At 41.1% G+C, this 27,045-nt stretch overlaps 1 protein-coding gene across 1 annotated transcript; it reads left to right on the top strand.

The window, feature by feature from the left end:
• The first annotated feature begins 1,030 nt into the window (after positions 1-1,030).
• Positions 1,031-15,162, top strand: IBSP (integrin binding sialoprotein). Its single transcript, XM_075544036.1, has 7 exons — positions 1,031-1,136; positions 4,087-4,154; positions 4,251-4,301; positions 4,397-4,474; positions 9,368-9,430; positions 12,808-12,972; positions 14,098-15,162. The coding sequence occupies exons 2-7, from the start codon at positions 4,101-4,103 to the stop codon at positions 14,626-14,628; spliced, it is 942 nt and encodes a 313-aa protein (XP_075400151.1). The 5' UTR covers positions 1,031-1,136; positions 4,087-4,100; the 3' UTR covers positions 14,629-15,162.
• Positions 15,163-27,045: the final 11,883 nt, after the last annotated feature.

The following is a 27,045-nucleotide window of genomic DNA, read 5'->3' as shown; positions in this document are numbered from 1 at the left end:
GCGCACAATTGCCCAATCTGGTCCCCACTGCCGTGCATCTTAATAGAAGCAAATGGCCACAACGTTCTTCCCGAGAGCAACAGATGGGTTCGAAATGCCAGCCCCCGGGGCTAGCGTCCCAATGCTTGAACCGTTGTGCCACCAAACACCTCACTGCTACGGACTCTAGGACTGGGTCATAGGGTCATTGCAACCCTACCATAACCGCACACTCGCTGCTATAGATGATGCACCTGAGTAGAACTGCCCCTGTGGGCTTCTGAGACTACAGCCTTTGACTGGAGTGGAAAGTCTGGTCTTTCTCCTGGGACTGGTGGTTTCCTACTGCTGACTGTGAGATTAGCCACCCGGTGCATAACCGCTACGCTGCTAGGGCTCCCTGCCGCCCTATGTAACCCTCAGACATTTGTAAGATCTATTTACTGAGTGACATTAGTGGGTCTGAGTATGAAAGCTGGAATTTATGAGCAACCCTACAGAGTCCACATAAATTCCAATTTTTATACTCAGAGCCAACAATGCATTTCAGTAAATAGATCTTACAAATTTGACAGACTTAATCCTATCCATTTAAATTTATGAGTCATCCCAGCATATTTCAGTAAGAAATATTAGCTATTCATCAGCTCCTATCCCTCATCATTATGATTTAGTTTCTTCTTATTTTTACTAAGCTAATATAGGATTATATTTAATAGCAGGAAGTTTCCTTTCTTTTCAACAAAGTGAGAACTTGTATAATTAAGAAAAGTTTAGATCGTTGAATCGTTTGCTGTTTATTTTAATTCAAATACAGTCTATTATTATATATATATTCAGAACTCAAACTATTCATCTTCATCTAAACCTTCAATTAAATTCCACAATGCAAACCTCTTGGCCCTAGAACCACGTTTCATGTTTATTCAACTAAGCCTGTGTCTTGAACGAGTGTTGAAGTCTCGGGGTTTTCTGGTGAGAATTCATATTCTGACATCACCTTAACTATGACAGTGATTGGCTGTTGGGAGGCAAAGAAGAGTTTATAGCCAGCAGGAGCCAGTGGATGAGTAAGTGAGAGAGCAGGGGAAATATTAAATCTGTGTCCTCTCACTCCTTCCTGGGAATCTGCCTGTTGACTCCACGACTGGAAAAGGGTAAGATTGCATATGACAGCTTCAATATCTTAAGCTCAAAGCTCCGGACTTGACTTTGAATTTCTAAAAATCTAAATGTTGATGTGATTGCAGTGTGGAGACTGGCTATATTACTTAATACTTGCTTGTCATTGAACTAGTATCTTGGATGTCAAATTCTTTCCAAAGAGGTTTAACTTGTTAACAGGTAAATAGGCTAATATTGTGCACATAAACCAGAAAAGTATGCTCCCTGGTTTCTATCTCTGCCCATCATCAACCCATTAATGCAATATGACTATCTGCCTGAAATACCATCTTGCAATTTGTGAATCTACCTAAATGCAGGCATATTTCCCCCTGTCTGTCCATTATATGTGATGTCTTTTAAACATGTCATGTATTAGATTTCAAAGTTCTAGCTTTCTATAACTCTACATTCAGAATAAAACCAGGAGTCCTAGAGAAATAAATCACAATGGTAGTTTATCATACTCTTCCCAAATTAAGCCTATGATTAAATTCTCAAAACTATCCCTTAGGAATGTTTGCATGGTTGTCTGGGGGTGGGTGGGGGGTGGTGGTCACGATGGAGGTCTTTGGTTTTTAGAAATCACAAGAAAATAAAAAGTAAACCACTTGGTTCATTGGATACTATCCGTGTCATGTCGTCACCCGCTTAATGTTATGATTTGTTGTGAGAAACTTATATAACCTAAACTCTTTCTGAATGCCCGTGTTTTAACAGTTGTAATTCTTTAAACTACTCTAACTGCCTTAACCTTTTCAAGCAGCTGCAAAGATGTGGTGTCCCTCTTTGGGGAGGGGCTTGACCATAGGCAGCAAATGTAAGGCATTATACAAAGTACTCTAATCACAGTGCTTTCAGACTGACGAGAGCCCATCAAGGGCAAAGCTACTTTATCTTCTTCAGCCATCAAAAACTTTATAATTTAGAGGAGACTGTGAGGAAAGCGTGGTGGCACTGAATGAAAAGACCCACTCTGCCCACAAACAGAGTGTGGCTTAGGCTACAAGCTAGTGTCTCCACGTCTCAAGCAGTGATCTATACAATGTTTTTACGTTAGTGGCAAGTGCTCAATCGGGACGCAATAACTCTTGAGGCTCTATGACAAAAGGCAAACTTCACAGGCAGGATACAATATACGGCAGGAGTTTCTTAGATTGCAAACATTAGGATTGGAAGTGTGCTTAAAGAGAAATGCCCATCATCATTACATACTGCTTGCAAGAAGTGACCCAAGCTGTCACTACGTATGAGACAGCAGTTTTAGTTCAATGTGTTTGAGGATGCAAGTGGGTGGATATTATTAGGCTTTCAGCTAAGTTTGTTCCACTTTTCCTAAAATAAAATCTTAAATAGAACTTTATTAAATGGTATAAAATTAAAGTACACTAGGCTGTCCCTGTCCCTCTCCTTCAATTGATGAGTAATATACATCAATCTGGGGATCTCTGCTTGGTGGCCATTCTCAGGACAGTCCAGTAATTGTTCCCACTTGCATAAAGCATAGTCATTCATGCTTCGACTGCTTAGGGGAAAAACAAGACTCGGAGGATTGTGTGGAAGCAGGAGAGATTATGGAGTGGATACGACTGTAGGAGTCTAACAGGGTGATCCCACACGTCTTCAGTTATGCCATACAATTCAAGCTTCTGTCTCTGCCAGGCATCTTCACCTTAGACATGCTGCAGTCTAGCCTGGGATTGTCATCCTTACTTGTATATCCACTGGACCCACCACCATCAAGTGAATTCCGATTCAGAGTGGCCCTCAATAGGATTTCCCAAATGGTGACTCTTTACAGGAGCAGGCAGTCTCATCTTTTCCTGCCGAATGGCTGCGGGATTTTAACTGCCACACTTGTGGTTAGCAGTCCAGTGCCTCACCCACAGTTCCACCAGCACTTCTCCAGAGGCTTCAATGAAACTGGCAAACAACGTAGTTGAAATAAATTTGCTACTGACATCCTGATATTGATACATTCTGAAAAGACCAAAAGCCAAATTCACTGTCATCAAGTCATAGCAACCCTATAGAAAGAAGAGAGATCAGTCCCTGTGGATTTTCAAGACTGTACCATTTTATGGGAGTAGAAAGCCTCGTCTTTCTTCCCTATAGCTGCTGGTGGTTTCAAACTGCTGACTTTGCTGTTAGCAGCCCAACGCATAGCCCACCATGCCACAAGGACCCCTGAACTGATAGACTCTTCTCAGAGAATCGTCCTGAGACATGGCTGTTGCATTTCACAAATTATAAATTCCCTCAAAGTAAATAAAGATGAAATACTCATAGGAAAATTATATTTACATAAAGTCTCCATTTTATAAATGAACATTTAACTTAAATCCTATAGAGAAACTGGAAGCTGCATAAAGGGTAATTGGTATAAAAGCAATCATTCAAGTATAATTGATTTTTGCTGTGTTTTAATCATAAGCACAACAAAGCAAATAACTACACTAGCAAGTCCATTCGCTTAACTGGCTTTCCCAAGTCAGGGGCTGCAAAACCTCACTTTTCCCATGATCAAAGGTACTGTATGCATTCAAAGCCTCCTGGAGCAATAGATTACTTAAATGAGTAAATTACATTTTATACTACTTTAATAAAAGGAACAATTTCAAAATAAAATGTGATTTTGGTATAAGTGAATCAAAATTTTAATTATATACACACATAATTACCCAGACCAAAAACTAAACCCAAGTGTAATTATTTTCCAACTCGTAGTCTCCTTTGGGAGTGGTTTACAAGTCCAGGAGCCTTGAAGGCAGTAGACTGTCCCAGCGTTCTTCTGTGGGAAGCACCGATTGGTGAGCAGTTGAGCGCTCGAGCCGCTGTGCCTCCAGGCTTCCCCACACAAACAGACCTTCACACTCGCCGATGAGGAAGACAGCCGTGCTTGGGTTTTCACATTCATTAAGCTCACCTTTTTATGAATTCCAGAGACATTCTCCAAAATGAAGACTGCCTTAATTTTGCTGAGCCTTTTGGGAATGGCCTGTGCTTTCTCAGTAAGTTATTTTATGAAACCTTTAATGGTAATTTCCCTCTGTGTCTTTTTTATGTCAAGAGAAAGCTATGTGATAATGAAATGCTCTTTTAAACAGATGAAAAATTTGCATCAGAGAGCCAAATTGGAAGATTCTGGACAAAATGGGGTAATTAATTTTAGCATGCTTCTTTGACCCATTTTCTTTTGCTTTGTAGTCACTGCGCATTGAACGTGACTATCTCATTGATTTTGTTTCTGCAGGTCTTTAAGTTCAGGCCGCACTATTACCTTTATAAGCATTCCTACTTTTACCCCTCTATGAAACGGTTTCCAATTCAGGTAAGTGAAGGGTGTGTGCTTCTTCTCAATAGTCAACTGTGACTTGTTATAAAAGGAATCCAATTTAAGTACAGGTCATCTAAATTTGCCTGCCACTGAAATTCAGCCGGAAAGATTGCCTTCTATAAAAGGTTTACTTTCAATATAAATAAAATTTACGTCTAAGTTTTCTTTCAAAGCAGATACACACACAGAGAGTACAATCAGTTCGTCCAATATGGAAGGACATAAAAAAACCCCAAACACGTGACACATCAAGTGAAATTATTTTGACTAGCCATTTTTACAGCCTCAGAACCTCAAAGGAACAATTCTAACGGGTTTAGAATTCTAATAGATTTAGTGAGTTCATTGGGTTTTCTTGTTCCTTTCTCTTTTCTTTGGCACTGACTAAAGCCGAACACTTTTCTCAGTGGCATATAATTCCGTCAGTGTTAAGGTCACTAATTGTCACATGATAGTTGACTCCATTTTGTCATACACTATATTTTACCCAGTCATTTTGAGCTCTTTAACTTACAGGAAACATTACTTAACACAGACAACAGAGATTACTTTTTAAAATATCCTTCCTATCATTGGTGAAGATTTTTCGAAACTTTGCCCTCTGTAAGTTATTAGAGTTAAGGAAGTGCAGATGCCAATATCCACAATGCTTTATGTCATACACTGGAACATCCTTGTAAAGGAAGCTTGTTTCAAGAACTGCAGAGGAAAATGAGAAACTTATGAAGTAAACGAAATACCCTGTGAGAAAAAATAAAGCAACCCTTAAAATTTATAAACAGAAAGGAACTCACCACAGAAAACAAAGAATTCAGTTTTTTCTGGGTCACAGGCAGGTGGAGGGCCTTTGAAAATGGGGTGTCAGATTATTGGTTTTAAATGTAAATGACCCAGAACAGCACTATTTTTATTACCATACAGTTTGGGCCAGGGCACCGATTATGCGTCATTTGAACCAGAACTCTGAGACACTAAAAGTAGTCAAGAAACAGTGTCTCAGTTTAGTGGTTTGGCATAGTATCTCACCACATGTTGGGTTAACCAATCTCTAACTCAGACAATGATAGGAAATGATAATCTTAAAGTATTTCTAGTGCCATTCTAATTATGGGGATCATGGATGACCACAGAAATAGGAGCATAAAAGATACAAGAGTTGTGGGTTCTCAGAATTTTCTCCCATTCTTGGTTCACCTCAGGCCAACAAATAAATAGAGTCCATTTGAAAATTTACTTCACTTTCTTTCTTAAACTCAATGGAAATGGTAAGAGATGGAAGCTTCTGACTTGCCCCTCAACTTTCCTAAAATATCAGATATTTAGAGATATGCCTACTCAGAAGTATTTACAAATATACTTCTGAAAACTCCAAACTCACTGCCAGGGAGCTGATTGCAATGTATAACCAACCTATGGGACAGGAGAGAACTGCCATTGTGGGTTTCTGAGACCTGTAACTCTTTATCGGAGCACGAAGCCTCTTTTTTCTCCCTTGATCAGCTGGTGGTTTTCGAACTGCTGACTTTGCGGCTAGCAGCCCAAAGCATAATCACTACTCCATGAGGGCACCTACAAATATACCTACATGACAAAAAGCCCATTGCCTTCAAGTTCATTCCAACTCATAAAGACCCTCTATAGGGTTTTTCAAGTCTCTAAGTCTTTAGTCTCTTCTCAGGGAGTGACTGGTTGGAAGGTTTAAAATGCCAGCCTTACAGTTAGCAAGAAGCCCAATGCCTCCCCACCCCCCACCAGGACTCCTTATATGTGTAAAACTTAGTGCCAACATTCTTACCACCAAATGTATTAAGCCGTATTTTCTTTGAGATTCATATTCTATTCCAAGGTAATTAGTGCTTATAATAATATCTAAATGGCAACTTGTGTTCATTATATTGGTTGTAAACTTACTAACTTTTATTTACTTCACCCCAATTATCACAATGCTAGACTCCTGGTGCACCGACTCACCACTGCAGTAGCTGAAATGTATAATTTCAGATTGATTCAACCTGAAATAAGGTGATGGGAGTCTAGCAACATAATGATGAAACACACACACACTCCAATTTTATATGCTCATGTACGTGCAAGACCTCTGGAAAAAGCAACAGTGCTTAGTGACAAGCTAATAATAAAGGATAAGTGGGAGAAAAGAACAGTTCGCGATTTCAAGGCATTTCATACAAATTTTAAAGTAGTTCTTACTGTAGGCATTATTGAGGAATTAATTACATGGTGACTCTAGGGAGGAAGGTAAGTGAAGGAGAATATATAAAATGACTAAAAGCAATTGCAATTTAAGAAACAGCCCAGGCTACATCAATATACTGCCCTGTACACTTAAGTAACAAATACAATGGTTCAAATACACTATTTTGCTTCCTTCATCTCTGGGCTAGTGAACAACCATGAAGCTCATGGCAGTGAAAAAGCAAGTCTAACAATTCTTTCCTCTCAAGGTTATTCTTGGCTCAAGGAAACAGCAGTGCCTTTCCTTGGGTGGCTGACATGCGAACAAAAAAGTGAGCCCAAGCAACACTGGGATATGAAGCGTTTGCCACACCTGATTGCTAATATTTTCCAGAGTAGGGTCTTTAACAGGGTCATCAGAATCAAAAGTAAAACTCAAGGGAAACGACAAAATCTTAAATCAGGTGTCCATTTGAGTTAGCTATTGTGGTTAGGGGTAGTTTTAAGGGAAAGAGAGAGAAAATTCAATTTAGCTTATTATTGGAAGAAAGACAACTAATCTCTCCTGTCTGAAATGCTCTGGAAACACATTTAGATTTAGATTTCTAAAAGTACCCTAACTTACTGAGCTTTAATTAAACTTTTATATACAGAAAACTTGATTAAATCTATCCATGCAGTATACCTCTCCTAAACAAGTATATGCAGCCCTTGTGCTTTGATGTAACATTCACCTCATCTCTACAGACAAACTTCACTTTAGCTATTAAGGAGTCTGCTGGCTCAGTAGGTGAAGTGCTAGGCTGCTCCTGGAGAGAAAGATGGAGCCATGTGCCTCTGCAAAGATTGACGGATGGCCTTGGAAACCCTAGGGTCAGTCGTCGCTAGAGAGGAGTGCTACTGTACCCTAAAATATGATCACTCAGAGTGAGGATCAACTTGAGGTTTGTTTGTTTAGGTATTAGTTTTAACCTTATTACTTAGGTGTTTCTCACTACTATCGGGTGGATGCCAACTCACAGCCACCCTGCAGCACAGGACAGGGTAGAGCGGCTCCTATGCGTCTCCAAGACTCACGGCGCTGGGAGTAGAAAGTCCTGTCGTTCTCTGGCAGTGAGGCTGCTGACCGTGCGATCAGCACCCCAACCTGTAACCAGTATGCCACCAGGGCTCCTTTGCTTAGCTACAATAGATTTCAAAGTACTATGAAGTATTTATAAATTTAATTTCTTTAAAGGTAATTTGCATTTAAATTTACCAGGAGAATCTGTCATCTAAAATACTCTGCTGGTAGCTCTATATACTGTATAATAAGCCTAATCACTATTGCACTTATCTTAGAAAGGGAAAAGGAAAGCATGTGCTCTGTGTCTCAGCCCATGTTCGCTCAAACTGTGTGGACAATTCACAGATCTTCTAGAATTAAGATTCCTTCTCGGGGAAATTAAAAAAAATTGGACCAGATAAGCCTTATTCACTCAGAGTTAAATGAGTTTATGATTTTTGCTCTAGTTTTTCATATCAAAATATTTTGACATATTGGTACTACTTTGGGCTTTAAAAGTGAGCTATCTGAATCTATCATCTTGATTGTAAAGTAGGATCTCTTTCACCCCATTTAATATGCACCCAGTCTCTGTCATCTATCACATTGTCTGGAACACATGTATAGTATTTGTAATGTATATTTTGTATTTGTTCACTCCAAAGGTGAGTGAGAGAAGTCTAAGGGTTAGTAATGGCAAACAACACCCCCCACACACACACACCAATTTTATATACTCATACACATGAAAGAGCTTATGGATCAAGTAATGGTGCTTAGTGACAAACTGATAACAAAGGATAAACAAAAAGAGGAAAATGGAAATGTCCAGACTCGAAGGCATTTTATACCGTTTTAAAATAGTTCTTCCTGTAGACGCTACAAGGAGCCCTGGCGATACAGTGGGGTAGTGACTGAGCTGCCAAGCACTATGTCAGCGGTTGAACCCACCAGCTGCTTAACCCGAGAAGGGCAAGACTGCTTGCTCCTCCCGCCAGGATGTAAAGGCTCAGAAACCCCCAGGGGAAGTACTATGCTCTCCTGTAAGCTGGCTGTGACTCAGCATTAACTCCACAGCAGAGACTAACTGAAAAATCAGATGATGAGGGGAGGGGGAAGGTAAGAGGCGAGGAAGTATGTACATGACTAAAAGCATTCCCACTAAGAGAAAAATAGCTCAGGCTGTATTAATATACTGCCATCTATCATCTCTATTCAACTAACAAATAAAATGGCTTGAATTTAATATTCCACTCTAGTTACTTGTTGGGCTAGGGGAATAACCATAAAGCTGTTGACAATAAACTAAATAAAATAAATCAGTTAAAATGGTACTACTAATTAGTTTGAATAAATGTTTGTGTGTGTTTTATCTTACTACAAGCAGCAGGAAAATTTCACTGCTGTCTACTATGTATTTGATTGGAGTCCTGTTGGTGAGGTGGGTTACACAGTGAGCTGCTAAGCACTCGCTACTCGTCACAAGAAAGATGAGACATTCTATTCCCGAGGAGTCAGTCTCCCAAAGCCACAGGGGCAGTGCTACCCTATCACTAAGGTTCGCTATGCGTCACAATTGATTCTATGGCAATTAGTTTGGTTTTAAAGCTGTTCTTTTTTAAATATGTGTCTGTGTGAATCTTTTTTAGACCAGTAGTGACTCATCTGAAGAAAATGGAGGTGAAGATAGTTCAGAAGAGGAGGAAGAAGAGGTATGGTATTTCTGTCATTTTTTTTCTCCATAAAATACCAGGCAGTGTGCGCACATGCACAAACACACACACACACACACACACACACACACACACACAAACAAGTAGGAAACTAGTCTACTGTAGTCTGTGCTCAGAAAATAGCCATTTCCAGTTTACTCACTGCCCACTGTCTTCTATTTTGAACAGGAAGTGCTATTTAAATTAGAGTCAACTGAAATGACTTGCCTGAAACACCACTGTAGTTGGGGTAACAGTTACCAGTAAGCAGTACAGAATAGCAAAAGTGTTTCTAGTATATGTTTTGATCAGGGAGTAAATTCTGATAAAAGGCAAGAAGAAGTGATTTTTTACACCTTTCACAGATGGCGCGTGTTGATAGAGGGCGGCTAATTAATAAACCCACGTGCAGCACCGTGCCGGTTTTAGGGGTTGGATTTCTAAAAACCATCCGGTTGCTAAAGCGCGGTATGTGGAAGCTGACCCTATGTCCTCCTATGATATTGCTTTGGCTCATCTGTCTTGATCCATAGAATAGAGTTGTTCTATTTTAATAGAATGTTCATTTGCCTTTTTGTCTAATAATACAATTTAGGGGCTCACAGAAATCAAATATTCAAGGTGCCAAGATAAGTGAGCTAAAAAACATCTATCTAGTATTACAAAGTAATCAATGGCTAAAACCTATCTATGCAACTTGGGCCCGCTACACCAGCATCTTCCTCACTGGCACGCTGGTCCATGGAAGCAGATTAATTAGGATCCATTATCCTGACTTGTCTATGACAGCGTCCATTCTGAAATCAGATATTTTGGGTGCTACTTATGATGGACAAAGTCATTACGGGTGAATACTGGCCATCATGAGATGCAGTGTTGGGGAACTCTCGGGGTCATCGATTGTTCGGTTGGTTTTCGGGGGTCTTTTTCTTTCTGTTTGTTTTTCAAACCACAACAGTACCGTACTTTACTGTAATCCATTGAAGGAAGGCTTTACAAGGACAGTAAGCTAGTGCGAGGAAAATACCATCTAGTCAATCCTACCCTATGTTGCCTGACTTTGCACAGAGCAGTTTTACCTAAGAAGTAAGCGAGGGTGGTCCATTTCATTGCAGCTGGTTGCTGCACAGCGATGGTCAAAGTGTCTTGCAAACCCGATTTCCTCATTAGAGTGCACACCATTTTGGCGATGGCAACTTACTGATTAGGAGTAGAGGTTGGAGATGGAGAAATATTAGGTCTCCTTTAAGAATTTTGCAAATTGCATACACCCAAGAATATTTGTCAACAACTTCTGGACATTTGTGGTCCTTCCATAATTTAACTACAAGCCTCCTAAACTCAAGAGGAACTGGGATCTTTGCTTTGGGCAGGAACGATGTCATAGCTCCTTTTGTATCTCGCCCTCACACTGCCTATTAGAGGCCCTTATGTGGTCCCGTGCGAATATTTGGTAGTTTGATTTTAAAATTTGAACGGAATAAATGCTCCACAGATCATTCTTTGAAGATTATATTCAGAACTTACATAAATAAAACTGAATATTCCATGTAAAGAAATTCTTTAAAACCTTCACCTACCTGTTTCTTTCCTTAAATTCCATAGGTGATTCGGGCTGAGCCCTTGGTAATTGTATTCATATAAGCAAATGAAATACACTTAGAAATATTTGTACATTATTCTTAATCCTAATCAATTCAAAGTAGCTTTAAAATTTTTATTGGAATATAATACATAGTACACTATTTTTATAAGTACACAGCTCACTGACTTTTCAGAAACTGAACACAAACGTGTAACCAGCACACGCATCAAACAGAAACACACATCTTATGTCTCATTCCATTCATTAACCAACTCCGATTGGGCAACTGTTACTTTGACTTCTAACAGATATTGCTTTTGCCTGTTTGTCACATAGATGGAATCATGCAGCATGGACTCTTTTGTGCAAGGGTTTTTCTGCCTCAACTGCGAAAGATCCATCCATGTTGTTCTGCCCTTCATTTTCATTGTCCGTATTTTATTGTATGAATGCACCACAATGTATTGTTATTCCATCAGTGGGCATTTTATGTAATTCCAAAGTGTGGAAATCGTGCTGCTATGAGCATTTTCGTATTTAGTTGAGTGTATGTATATGCATTCATTCCTGAGTGGGTATATCACCTAGGAGGAAAATTTCTGGATCTGAATGTGGGATACACGACTTCCTAAAGCAATTTCACTGGTGGAAATTTCCGCCATCAATGTTTGAGGTCTTTAGTTGATCTAGATTTCCGCCAGTGCTGGTTTCCATCAGTCATTTCCATCAGAGAAAGTCAGGTGGTTAGATGCTGACGACCCACCCAGAGATGCCTCCAAAGAAAGGTCTGGAGATCCCTCTCCAAAGCATCACAGCCTTTGAAAACCACATGGGACACAATACTATTTTGACACACATCTCATTAGTCAAAATAGACTTAAAGGCAACTTTTTGTGGCTGTTGTTTTAATTAACTTAGTAACTAAGTCAAAGAAATAACAACTCACTGCTATCAAGTCAATTCTGACGCATGGTGATCCGATAGGACAGAGTAGAACTGTCCCTGGGTTCCTGAGCCTGCAAATATTTAGATGAGTAGGAAGCCTCATATGTCTCCTGCGGAGCAGCCAATGGTTTCAAATTGCTGACCTTGAGGTTAACAGCCCAACAAGTAACCCACTATATCATAACTTTTAAATCATGAATTACTGCTAATTTTCTATGACAATAAGATATTTGAAACTTTGTGGCCATCAGCAGACTGACCTATTATCTCTTTTAACTCATTACAGGCCGGGCATCTTTGAACTCTTCTCTAGGAAGAGAAATGGTGTTTTAGGATAAAATAAAGAAGTCTAGGAGTTGGAAGATCAGGGCTCTATTTATGACTCTGCCACTAATGAGCTGCCATCTATCTGATCTCAGGCAAATCATTGACCCTTTTGGACCTCAGATTCTGGCATGAGGCTACAGGTCCCAACTAGCATATTCTACCTTAGAGGGCTAAAATGGGTGTAAAATTCTCTATTTGTCAAAATATAAAAATGAATTTACTATCATGTTGTGATTTGTATTAGTAAGAATTTGAGAGCTGAGGAATGCATGGTATGACAGGATACAATCAGGTCTGGAGAACTAATCATATAGATAGATTTAACAGTCTACAGTCAATAGGGCGGCCTGGCTTTGCGTGAGCTCTTAGTGGTGAGCATTGCAATGTGGTACAAGAGGAAAGCAGATTTACCGTTTTTGAGTGGTCAGGGGTATTATTTCAATAATGGTTCAGAACCCTAGGAATTTTTGAGTTATTTTCAAACTAAAGTGACTTTTCTCACTGGGAATATCTTCACCAGGAGTCTTCAAATGAAGAAGAGGAAAACGAAGACTCTACTGGGAATGAAGATGAAGATTCTGAGGCGGAGAACGCCACACTGTCCACTGCAACCGCTGGCTATGAAGAGGGGCCCACACCTGGGACAGGGGTCATAGGGTTAGCTGCAATCCAGCTTCCTAAGAAGGTAATGATCCTTCAGTTAAATCTCTTTTTCTCCCACTTGTGGAAATCTATGGTTCTCCCACACTGTACAAACAGTATTTATATCTTCACTAAATCATTGAAAAAGTAAGGGCATGTGTAATTTCTCTGTTTACAAAGAAGAAAAGTTATTAACCCAACCAAGTCTTCTTCTTCATGTTACTGCACTGGCTTTTCTATCTATTGGACCAAGGACAAGCATCTAAAAAATGGAGGGGAAAATGCAGAAGTGGGATCTCTTTGGTGCCAAGGCAGAAAGTCCGTATGAAAGGAACGTGAGCGCACCAGATGATGCGTATGACAGGTTTCTGCATGCCTAGGCTCCCCACAGCGCTACCCACGATGGCAAGAGCTAGGAGCAACCTAAAGGTCCATCGGAGGAAGAATGGATAAACACTTTGGTACATACACTCGATGCAATACCATGCATCACTGAGGAATAATGAAAGATATCACAACATGGATGGATTTGAAGGGTCTCATTCTGAATAAAGTTAATCAATCACAATCTACAATCTCATGCAAAGAGTGCATGAGACCATTGTTATAAAAGGGGAAAAAACCAACAAGATAAAGACTTTGTACACCAAAAGTAACAGGCTTTGAAGATTCCCCGGGTTGGGAGAAGAGAGGGAAGGGAGATCAGTAGGTTAGAGGGTGAGAGATGTGAGCTAAGGTGAAGCGGAAGACAGGATCTACAAGAGGGAGGAAAATGGAAGCACAGGGACAGGGCAACGTATTGGGAAGTGTGATACGCTATTTCAATTGTTGAATTCAAAAATGATGATCCAAAATGTACTCCCCCCCCCATAGAATTCACTATAAACATTAAAAAAATAATAATAATAGAAAACGTCTCCCACAGAGGCTTTTTGGGCACATCCCCCCCCCAAAGCCCAAGGAAAACAATACTTACTTAGAATTTTCAAAGCTCACCGATCCTTTTGTAAGTGAATTTTATATTAATACAAAATTAAATTTAAAAGAAAAACGAAAAATTACGTCTAGACCAAAGCAGTCAGTACAAATACTGTGTTTGAGTATACATGGCCTTAAATTTAAAATTGTCTACACGCTGATTTAGATTCTTCCCAACTTTTCCTGACAGGCAGGAAAGAAAGTTTCCGAAGAGGAAGAAAGCGAAGAGGAGGAGGAGGAGGAAGAGGAGGAGTCTGAAAATGAAGCAGAAGTGGATGTGGACGGACAAGGCACCAACGGCACCAGTACCAACAGCACAGATGCAGAATATGGCCGGGGTAGCAGTGGCGGCGACAACGGAGAAGAGGAGGAGGAAAGCGCCACAACAGCCCAGGCAGAGGGCACCCCGGTGACTGCAGAAGAGGAAGACGGTGGTTCCGAGACAACCACCTCCCCAAATGGTGGGTTTGGCCCTACCAGCCCTCCCCAGGAGATCTCTGAGACCACCGCCCCACCGTTTGGAGCCCCCACCATGAATGGCTATGAGAACGAGTATGAGCAAACAGGCACCGGTGAATACGACAGCGCGTATGAGGTCTACGAAAATGAGAACGGGGAGCCCCGCGGGGACAATTACCGAGCCTACGAGGACGAGTACAGCTACTTTAAAGGGCAGGGCTACGATGGCTATGACCCTCGTAACTATTACTATGACCAGTGAGGGCTAAGCCTGGGAGGGAGTCATTCGTTTTAGGGTTGTGTGTGACGGCCAATTTCAAAGCTCAACTCAGGAAGGTGCAATATAACACATGTGCATATAATAATGGGGGATGGTGCTACTATACCAAAGTGTGCATTTCTGCAATTGCTTTTGCCAGTGACGGCCTCATGTTGCTTTACCCGGCTATGCTTCTGAGAGGCTGTTGTAAAACAGAGCCACGTATCAAACAGTAAGCCAGTCTGTGAGCTAGTTTCTTTGAGTAGTAATCATTTAATAGTGTAAATAATCTGCACTAACGCTAATTGCTCAATCATACTTTCGTTGCAAGTGATTCTAAGAAGATATTCACGGACACTAAGGACACTGTCTACAATAAAATGTGTAGGTCTTTCATTGTACTGCCCAACGCTGTATATTATGTTTCATTGTCAACACTTTGGGGTTTTTTTAATGCTACTGGTATTATATTCTATCCATTGATTATATTTCAAATAAAAATGCAATCCTTTAAGAGTGTTTTAATTAAGAAGAAAATGAGAGATTCATAATGGAAAATGGAGAAATCAACAGGGAAAATCATATAAAAGTTTGAAAATTTATTCCCATCATGGTTTGAAACTCAAAGAAAGTATACACATTAAAAAAAATAGCAAAGATTTGACTGAGAATGTAGCCAGAATCAGTCATATACATCAGAGGAATAAATGACTTCTTAGGGTTTCCAGATTCAGCAAATGAAAAAATAAGATAACTATTTAAAATTTTATTTTAGATGAGAATCGAGGATTGTTTTGTGCGGTCATACATCCGGGGTAATTATTGGCTACTGTGAGATAGTTAGCAGCTGAGTGCTTCAACCATTGTGCCACCAGCGCTCCTCTATACCTGGTCATCCACAGAAAGTTCTCTTGCCATTGCTCAAACATAAAAACCAGTCTGTATCTGTGACAGAGCACGAAGTCCCAACCAAACCTATCACAGTGTTCTAGAAGGCATATAATATTACTCTTCTGGAGTAATAAAACTTTCGTTCAACTTGAATCAGTGTCTACAAAATATACTGAAAGTTATTCCACTTCTCACTTTGTTAGAAATGGCCATTTGATTTGCTTTGTGCTCTGTGTATAATTTCTAGACTGTGTCCCTAAGGAGAAGGTTTATTATCTTCCCCTCCCCCAATTGATTCTATCCCTAGCTGGATGCAATTCAATCAACATAATGAGCCATCTATGTTGTTGTTGTTAGGAGCCAGTGACTCAATTCCAACCCATAGCAACCATATATGCAGCAGAACTAAACACTGCCCGATCCTGCGTCATCTTCACAATTGCTCCTATGCCTGAGCCCATTGTTGCAGCCACTGTGGCAATCCATCTCCTCGAGGGTCTTCCTCTGCTTTACCTGGCATGATGCATATGAGGCCATTAAAGTACCATGTGTGTTAGTCCGAGTTGACTAGAGAAAAAAATCCAGATACACTCATACGTGTGTGAGAGAGAACTTTATATCAAAGAGCAATTGTATATTAAGAACACATCCCACTCAGTCCAGTTCAAGGTCTGATATTAGCCATATGTCCAATACCAGTTTATAAATTCCTCTTCAGACTCACGCAACACATGCAATGATGCTGAGTGCAGGGAGATCACAGGCCAGTGGGTGGGAAGTCTTGTGGATCCAGTGGTGGTGGAAGCATCCCAGCGCTGGGTGTGGGTCTCCACATGGCTCCTCCAGCTCCAGAGCTTTGGCTCTATCAGCATAGTTCCATGTGGCTTGTCAACAGCAATGTCTCGCAGGAAGACAAACAGAGAGAGTGTGCTTATCTGGCCTCCAGTGAGCTATTTATCTGCCCCACCTCCAAATGAGGTCATCAAGCTGTGACCTGATTGATAGGCTAGATGCCACCCCTTTGCAAATTGACAGGAGATTATGTAACTGCCACACCATACCTTGGGTCAGAAGTACCTTAGTCCTCAAAGTAACAACCTAACAGGTTGTTAATAAGCTTTCCTCTACTGATGCCACATTCTTCTTCCTATAAGCTGGCTTCTCTGATTATGTGCTCAGTACAGATATTGAATGAGAATGGTTAAAGGACACAACCCTGTCGCACACCTTTCCTGATTTTAAACCGTGAAGTGTTCCCTCTCCCAGATGGCACTGTACTTCAAGATGGATTTTGCAATGTCTGGTTTAACAATGAGTGCCAAGCTACTCCTCTTGACTGTGTCATTCTGGTCCCAGTAAATCATATGATATTCTGGTTCAGAATGGCCAACCCCAATCCATTTCAGCTTACTGGTACCTAGAAAATTGGTTTCCATGCGTTCCATTTCACTTTCGACCATTTTCAAATTTCCTGGAGTCATACTCGCATATTCCAAGTTCAAGCAGATTTTTACAGCTGTCCCTCCTTACTCTGAGTTATGCCCCATCAGCAAAAGAAGCTCTAACAGGTCCCACTCCCACAGACTCTACTCAACTCACGTCACCATGGTTGACTCCACTTCGAGAAATCGGCTCCTCCTCAGTCACACTTTGAGTGCCCTCAAACTGGAGAGTCCCATTCTCTGCCACCAATGTGCTGCTTCCGTTCATCAGGCCTTCTGTATGTGGCGATGTTTTGAAGGTATGCATTAGGTTTCCAGCATCTACTTCTTCCTAAATGGGGAGAGGAGAACATTTAAATTGTTTGGGTTTGTTAGTGGGGGGGGGGCTGCTTTAGTGTATATGTGTGTGTGTGTGTGTTGTATACGTATTCATATGTAAGTTTTTCTACTCCACACCATCTCCTAACTGCACTTCAAATAAAAACAAGTAGGAATAAGGTTGTTAGATAAAATACAGGAGATAGTGAAATTTGATTTTCACAAAAATTCTTCTTTATTGTCCATTTTTAGTCTGGGAGCTCATGCCTCACATGCATGTGAAAGTGGGAGGTTGAATAAGGAAGACTGTAGAGGATTGGATGCATTCAAATTGTGGTGCTGGAGAGCACTGAAAGTACCCTGGGTTGCTAACAGGACAAACCGATCTGTCCTAGAAGAAGTCAGGCCAGCATGCTCCTGAGAGAGAAGGATGGCCAGACTTCGTCTTACATACTTTGGCCATATTCTCAGGAGAGGCCAGTTGCTTGAGAAGGACATCATGTTTGGTATAGTGGAGGCTCAGCAAAAAGAGGAAGCCCTTGGCGAGACAGATGAGTGGGGGCACCAATGGGCTCAAGCATCGTAAGGTCAGGATGGCGCAGTGCCGTGCAGTTCACTCTGTTATGCAAAAGGCTGCAACGGATCAGAGCAGACTCAATGGCACCTAAAAACAGCAGTCCTGGAATTGAACTCAAAAGGAAATAAACTAGCCACCATGATCCTGTGCCAGTGTCCCACACAAGAAAAGATAGCTGGTGACAGCTCACCTACAGGGACAGCAAATGGTGCCATACGTCCTCGAGATGCCCCTCAGGTGCACCCCAGAGGCCCCTTAGTAGAGCAAAGACAAATAAATGGTCAGACCAGCCCTTCACCTATGCCTCCCCGCTGCTGCCACATAGCATCACCCAGGCATGATCTTTTGTCTTCCATGGGCAGCGATTGTGCACTCTGACTTTAAAGAGCTCATTTCCTCTCCAAAGTGTGACCTGCCAACGTGGAGCCTCTCCATGAAAATGGGCTTTTTTGTGACAGGAGATCTTCCCCTACTGAGTCCCTAGTGCACACCCTTTTTCTTTTCTCTCTTTCTGGTACGTTTTTTTTTTTTTTTTTTTCTGGCCTTGCACTTTCTGGTACGTTTTTAAGCCACGGAGCCCAGTCACCTGACTCCATAGGCTTTGAGTATAGCACGGCTAGTCTCCTGTAAACGTTTCCTGTAACGCAGGATTCCTGCAAAGCAGAGGAGGAGGATCTGAGGAAGTGGTGGGATACAACCGAGCTCTTGCTTAAAGATGACTCTGATCCTCAACTTGTGATCACCCTTGGACCAATCCTCTCATCTCAAGCCCCTCAGAGGCGATTCTGTATAATGCATCAACTGATATCTTCCTGAGCGGCAGTTTAGGTGCCTCGTACTTAATAGATGGGGAACCTGGGATAGTCCAGCACTTTGCAATTTATTACTGTGGCATGAATTCTACTTCCTTTATAGCTGACCCTGCTGTTTCTGCCATCCTGTCTTCTCTTAATAAGCTTTAGTCTTCCCAAATCAAGTTTTGGCTTAAACAACCACATGTTGACTTCCTTTCCTGCTGCATTCCCCCTATCAAAATATCAACAACAACATTTCTGGAGGCAACACGAGGACAAGAAATGGCAGATGTGTGAGAAAGGCAGAAAGATGCAAGCATACTCTTTTTTGAAGTCCAAAGTGAAACTATATATGTCTCTTTAAAAAATATTATAATTAAGATGAAACCACAAAGCAATCACTTAGATCTTTGCGGGAAGGGTTAGTAAATATTTTCTACCCTTAGATCTTTAAAATATTCAGGACCAGTGGTGTGAGTAGCGATACTGGGAGGGTAGAGGGAGAACTGGTTGAAAAGAGGGAACCAATTACAAGGATCTACAACTGACCTCCTCCCTGGGAGAGGGACAACAGAAAAGTGGGTGTAGGGAGACATCGGACAGGGCAAGATATGACAAAAAGAATTATAAATTATCAAGGGTTAATGAGGGAGGGGGGGAAGGAGAGGGAGGGGTACAAATGAGGAGCTGATGCCAGGGATTAAGTGGAGAGCAAATGTTTTGAGAATGAGGGCAATGAATGTACAAATGTGTTTTACACAATTGTTGTATGTATGGATTGTTATAAGAGTTGTATGAGCCACTAATAAAAGTATTTTAAAAATAAAATAAATAAAATAAAATTTGAATAAAGCCATTTGAAGGGAAAAAAATACTCACTTGATCAAAAACTCATTATCTGGAATAAAAGCTCTTGTTCAAATTGCATTCTGTTAGAGTATTAATTTTTCCAGAAGAAATTGCCCATTTTGCAATCTAGGGACTCAAGAAGAGGTCTCCATGCCTACGTACAGCATTTGTCTTACCATCCTTTTTTAAAACATAAATTTTATTCAATATTTTAGTCAGGGGTCTGTAAACTTTTCCTGTAAAGAAAAAATCCAGTAACATTTTTTTTTCTCCAAAGGACCAGATAGTACACATGTTAGGTTTTGTGAACCATACAAATCATGTCACAGATATGTAACTCTGGCTTTGCTGAGGATGCTTTCAAATGCCCGACACTGTGTTGCCTTGGAAACAGTCCATTATAAAAGCAGGTGGCCTGCCAGATTTGGCCCATAGGTTATCATTTGCTGACCCCTGTTTCAGATAATTGCATGAAATGATAACCACGAAGGATTATTTCAAAATTTTAGCTGCTGTTAATCACTTAGGATATAAATGAACAATTAGTAAACTCTTCTTTCTCTCTTTTTTACCCAACTTGAAGCTTGGTTCTTTGTTTCAAACTATATTTCCAAAACATTTCTGGTGTTTGATACAATAAGCTGGGGAGGGAGTGTCTACCTTCTTAAATATATTTGATAGTTCCTGGAGCAAAGGAAGCAACATGTTTGTTTATCTGGTAAATGGCATTTAAAGATAATGTTCTCACTGTTGTGTCCATCCTTAGACTATCATGAGACAGACATTGTCAAGTGTGCTTTCATATTTAGCCAGCTAAGGAAAAACTTGATCACGATTCTACTCTGGAGGACAATTGTGTAAAATTAAATGCACAAGGTGTGTTTGTCCAGGTAGACTAGAGAAACAAATCTGGGGAGACTCGTGTGTATAAGAAAGAGCTTTATATAAAGACTAATTGTACATTAAGAAAACATCCCAGCCCGGTCCAGACCAAGTTCTTAAGTCCAATATTAGCCCATATGTTCGATACCAATCTATAAAGTCCTCTTCAGACTCATGAAACACATGCAGTGATACCGAATGCAGGATGATCTCAAGTCTTGTGGATCCAGTGGCGTTGTAAGCATCTCAGCGCGGGCAGGGGTCTCCATATGGTTCCTCCAGGTCCCAGGGCTCTGGCTGCATCAGGACAGCTTCAGGTGGCTTCTCGTCAGAAATGTCTACAGGGAGTAAGCAAGTGTCCCACCTCCAGTGAGCTATTTATCTCTTTAATACCTCCACATGAGGTCATCAAGCTGCAACCTGATTGACAGGTAAACTCCAGCCCTTCACTCGTGTCTCAAATTGACAACAGATTATGTAACTACCAGACAAGGTAAACCATTGCCATGCTGAGTAAAATGGTTTATTATCAAATCCAGCACTCAAACATTTTGAAAGTAACTTTCAGCAAATGCTCCGTTAACTGCACTGCTATCAGAGATTGGCTCGGGTCCACTACATTCTCCAAAGAGGGATGCAGCAGCCTCTCATCCATAGCTCTTCCGCAGTGTGACCTTGCTCCTTCTCCATCCAGTTGGGAAGCCTGTTTCTGCACCCTTTGAATCTGGCTGCTTTGACTAGGACAGTGATGGTGATGGCTGCGAACTACTCTGGCAACGTCTACTTCTTGCTTTTCAAGTCCCGAACAAGCATGAACAAAGTACAGACTGATCACCTGGAGAGAGGGGCGTGTGGCGGAGTAGCACACCACTAGGTATGGAACTAAAGAAGCTCTCTTGGATTCGCAGCCCACTCACACACACAGCTAAGCCAAGGCAGCCCACAGAACCCTGAGGTGTATTAAACTATTATGTCTCACGGCGATTTAATTCACAGCACAAAGGCACTGATGCTCCAGAACTAGAATGCTCGCCTTCCAGGCAGATGTAGGTTTGGTTTCTGGCCAGTGTGTCACATGTGCAGCCACATCCATCAGGAATCATTTCATGCATTACATGTGTTACTGAGATGCTGAAAGGTTTCCACGAAGCTTCTAGACTAAGACAGCCTAGGAAGAAAGGCTCGAAAACATACTTTCAAATACCAGTCGGCAAAGATCCTGTGGGTCACAACAGTCAAATCTGCCACAATTCTCAAGGTGATACAGCACCAGGCAGTGTTTTGTTCTGTTGTGCCTGAGGTGAGGACCACTGGATGGTAGCTTATAACAAGAGTGCATTTTGTAGTTGGGTGCCTTGGAGTCAATTTTGATTCTTAATGACCCCATATGATGAGAGTGCCACCCTAGGATTTTCCGGGCTCTAGCCTTTACAGGCACAGGTCACCCACTCTTTCTGCCACAGAGCTGGTGAGTATGCTCACATCATCAGTCTTATGGTTGGGAGCCGTGTGCCTGCCCATTGTGCTTCCAGGGCTCCCCCATACAAGGAATGCTCGCTGGTACAGGACTTCATGCTCTGCCTCCAAAGAAGAGCCTGGTCTGGGAAAACAAAACAGCAACCTCTGAAAAAGGACTATTTTGAGACTGAGTTATATTTTCCCCTAGAGGTGGTAGAGCAAAGTTTTGCAGTCACTTCCAGCAATGTCACCACGTCCTGAAGGAAAGGGGTGTATCATTATAATTACATTTTAACTACATCCTCTGAGTTATATTTTAAGGTGTAATAAGACATTTTTCTAATATAAAAATAAAAGGCAAGTTATATTGACACATCTAGTAATAGCTGAATGAGTAAGTAAATAATCCTGTGAGATGAACACAGCTTCACGCTACTCCATGACCCTCCATGGCTCTGTGTCTGGCTGATGTTTTTATGTCCTGTTAATGAAATTTCCAAAAACTGAGGAGAAGAAGAAATAAAAGCTGGAAGTGAAATAGCTTAGACTGAATATTGGTGCTCATGAATGAGCACTTAAAACAGTAACCTCTTTTTTTCTTCTGGAAACAGGACAAAAGTCTCATAACACACCCACTCTGGGATCTGTTCTAGAGATCAAGAGGAATCAAATACCTTCCTAAAATTCCAAATTCCTGGACAAATCCTTAAGGGTTTGTATAGTAAAGAGGAGGCTGTTCAGGGGAGCCTGTTTTCAACTCACAGTACTGCAAAAATTTTCCCAAGAATTTTAGTAGAGAAATACTGTTATTTTTGTTGTATATGTACATTATGAAATCATTACATGTGTATGTAAGTGTGTTAGACCAGGTTGACTAGAGAAACAAATTCAGTGACACTCATATATGTGTAAGAAAAAGCTTTATATAAAGAAGCTTTATATATCAAGCAAACCTCTCAGCCCAGGCTGGATCAAGTCTATAAGTACTATACTAGTCTATAAATTCTTCTTCAGATTCATAAAGCCACATGCAATGATGCGGAATGCAGGAACATCACAGGCTAGTGAGTGCAAAGTCTTGTGGATCCAATGGCAGTAGTTGCATGTCTAGGGCTCTGGCAGCTATCAGGGTTAGCAAGCCGGAAGGTGAAGGGAGAGAGAGAGAGAGAGAGAGAGAGAGAGAGAGAGAGAGAGAGAGAGAAGTCCTCAGGACCCTCCTAATGAGAAAGTCATGCCCACAAGGAGCCACCATCAGGTTGTGACCTGGTTGACAAGCCAAATGCCACCCCTTCACTCAACTTCAAGTTGACACAAAATTAGGTAACTACCAACAGACCACCCCTTGTCAACTTGACACTTTTACACATCTCTGTAGCCATACATAGTTTTTAAAACAAAGACAATAGTAAAATCATATTTTTGCCTAACAGAATAAAACTAAAATGCATACAGTCGTGCCAGTCTCATTTAAACATAATATTCTACAAGTGAACAAAATAAAAATATCCTATGCCTAACAATTGCTGTTAAGTGACCACCTATACCATAATCTTATAATTCTATGAACATACTCCCCAACCCATGAAAGTTTGTAAGTCAACCACTTCCTGCTGTTATCTCCCCAATTTGGGGTATCCAATTTCTATACTGTCCACTCATATCAACCCAGGGCTCTGAGGAGACAAGCATGCTCTCTGATGTGAAGAACCTTCATTCCAGTTGGAATCTTGTGAGTCTGCATCCATACGCAAAGTCAAATCAGGACAGGCCATCCATAAAGCTAGCAGAAATATACACCAATTCACAGGCTCAAAAATCTTATCTTCATCTAGTCAGGTTTGGGTTAAAGCAATGTGAGCCATTTTGCTTAGCCTCACAAGAATGTTGTTTTAACCATGGGCCCTGTCACAAATTCTCAAAACCCTTGCCCCCTGGGGCTAGGCCATACTATAGGCTTAGGTTCCACAGAACTCTTTAAACTTCAGAACAGCCAACCTGCTCTTATCTTCTCCTCTCGTCCCTGTGAACCAGGTCCATGGGTGTCACTGGCCAGGATCAACCCATTTCTCTATTGCTGCTTTTCTCCCAATTCCATTGAATCCAGGTGGTCATCTAGCAAGCCACATGCTGCCCGTAGGTTCCTTTTAACATTCATTCCTAGACAGCAGAGTTCCTTCATGGCCCTGGATGCTTTTCCAGCAGTAGGAGCAACCATCCAGTTCAAAATTCAAAAGGGCCAAAATGGCTACATTCTTCTTCAGTCTGCCAACAGCTCTCTCAGCAAGTTTCTTCAAATGCAAATGTCCAGAGCACTCAAGGACTTAGTGGGGCTTATCTTTTCAGAAAACTTAGCAGGCATGACCTATATCCATTTAAAGATCCAATGTAATAACTTAAGGCAGTGGGATTACAAATTCTGCTTGCATATTTCCCAGTAATCATTTCTCCCACCCATTATATTAATAGCAATAATTAGAAGAAATCAATATCATCCTAGTACAGCTAGATCCTAAACTGAATTCTTAAAACAGTCAACTTCAATCCTTATTTAACTGTCCCATTCATATGCAATATAGCCTTAGGCCTCTGTCAGTCATTTTGACTAAGCAGCATGGTCTCAGAGGATTAGCCCCCTGAGCTCAAAATTTATATTAATCACATTCATTTTCACCATTTCAGACAGGAATAACCAAAGGCAACAACCAAAGATAAAAATCAAAATTTTTCCCATATTCTTTCCAGAAAACAATTGAATAAACATTGTGACCTCTGGCTAGCCAAAGAAGAAAGACTACCATAAGGCAGAGGTCAGACAAGCATCCACTCCATATTTATGATTTGTTTCATTTGTACCCCACTCCCAAGGTACCATAATGTATTAGGCCAGGTTGACTAGAGAAACTGTTGGATTGGGGAAGGGAATGCAAGCTCACCTTGGGCCCACGGAAGAATTACAACCAGTTGCGATGCAAAAGCAGCAAAAGAAGTTTATTTGCTAGCTCGAGCTAGGACTTCCCTCCCTCCACTGCCCAGCACAGCAGGGACCCAGTGTCCAAAAGGTAATCAGTCCCGAGTTCTTTGTTCCCTGGGCTTTTATGGGGCCAGGGACAGGGGGTGGGGGGCAGTCCAGTGTTGTTGTTCTTTAAATTTATTGGAGAAAACTTCTGGCATCAGCGTTGACCACTGGTGGTTGGCTAACAGTTTCACGCGTATTTTCTTGATTGGTCAATTTGGGTGGCGGGGTGGGGCGCTGCACCCTACTGGTCAATCTGGGACAGATGATGCCTTCTCTGACAGAATTACCTCAGTGTCCAGGAATCTGAAATTAGAGCTTAAGCCTGCCCCAGACTTTGGTTTTATACAGCTTGTCATGGTGCTGGTGCCGGCAGTTGTAAACCAGGACCCCACAAAACAAATTCTTTAAGAAAGAGATTTAATCAAGAAGTTTATATATCAAGCAAACATTCCAGCCAAGGCCAGATCAAGTCCCTAAATTCAGTATTAATACATGAGACTCTCTTCAGATTCACAGTGCCACATGCAGTGATGTAGAATGCAGGAGCATCACAGACTGGGAGTGCAACGTCTTGTGGATCCAATGGCAGTGGATGCACCTCTGCCTCCACCTTCTAGTCATCAGGGTCAGCAAGCTGGAAGGTAAAGACAGAGAGAACGTTCACAGGACCCTCCTTAAGGTCACATCCATAAGGAGGCATTATCAGGCTCTAACCTGATTGACAGGCTAGATTCCATCCCTACACATTTTTATCATCAAATTAACACGAAATTATGTAACTACCACAGTAAGTTTACTTCTAACTATTTAAGATCAGGAGAGGTGTGTATCAGTGTTGTATCCTCTCATCATACTCAATATGTATGCTGAGAAAATAATCAGAGAAGCTGCAATGTATGAGGAAGAATGTGGCATCAGGATTGGAGGAAGGCTGATTAACAAGCTGAGATATGCAGATTAAATAACCTTGCTTGCTGAAAATGAGGAGGACTTGAAGCACTTGGTGATGAAGATGAAAGATTAAAGCCTTCAGTATGGATTAGAACTCAATGTAAAGAAGACTAAATCCCTGCCAACTGAACCGATAGGTAATGCCATGATAATTAGGGAAAAAAAAGTTGATGCTATCAAGGATTTCGTCTTGCTTGGATCCACAATCACTGCTCATGGAAGCAGCAGTCAAAAGACCAAAGGATGCATTGTGTTAGGTCAACCTGTTGCACAAGACCTCATTTGACTATTGAAAATTAAAGATGTTACTTTGAGGGCTAAAGTGCACCTGACCCAAGCCAAGGTATGTTTTCCATAGCCTTGTATGCATGTGAAAGTTGTACCTTGAAGAAGGAAGACTAAAGAAGAATTGATGCATTTGAATTATTGTGCTGGAGAAGAATATTGAAAGTACCATAAACTGCTTAAAGGACACTAGGCAAGGATGGCAAGAATTTGTCTTACATACTTTGAACATAGTGCCAGGATATAGCAGTCCCTGGAGAAGGACATCATGCTTGATAAAGTGGAGGGGCAGTGAAAGAGAAGAAGGCCCTCAGCAAGATAAATAGACAACTGTGGCTGCAACGATAGGCATATGAACAATTTCAGGTTTTGCACAGGACCGTGCAGTGTTTCTTTCCATTGGGCTTAGGGTTGCTATGGGTTGGAACTAGCTCAATGACATATAACAACAGCAACAATATCAAGATGGCACAGAAAAATGTGTTCTATGACAATATTAAGACTTGGTTCAAAACCAAGATCCTTGAGGACAAAGAAGACCTTTCATACAGATTTTTTAAATGAATACATATCTAAGTAATGGGGTCCAGAGCACAATATAGAGAGGGTAGATAAGGAGATCCAAGAAATTAATGGAAAAACGAAACAAAATAATTACATCCTAACAGCGGGTCTAACAGAGGGAACTGAGAGTGCAGATTCCTACTCAGCCAACATTTTATATGACTGCTTAAATTCAAGTGAGGAGTAGGATATGTGAAGGAAAAAAAATCACAAGATGAACTGTTTCCTGAGTTACTTTAATATTAAAATCTCTGACAAATAAACCTGATCTGAGAAAGTCAAGCAAGGTGTAAGACCAATTGGTGGCGTTGTCCATTCTTGAACCAGGAACCAGAGAAAGGTCAAGTGTTCTTTCCTTGCCTTTCTCTATTGTTCTCCTGTTGCTTTTGCCCA

This window comes from Tenrec ecaudatus, chromosome 3 (genome assembly GCF_050624435.1).
Source record: "Tenrec ecaudatus isolate mTenEca1 chromosome 3, mTenEca1.hap1, whole genome shotgun sequence".
In the NCBI taxonomy this organism is placed as follows: domain Eukaryota; kingdom Metazoa; phylum Chordata; class Mammalia; order Afrosoricida; family Tenrecidae; genus Tenrec; species Tenrec ecaudatus.
This window is presented reverse-complemented; position numbering and strand designations above follow the sequence as displayed.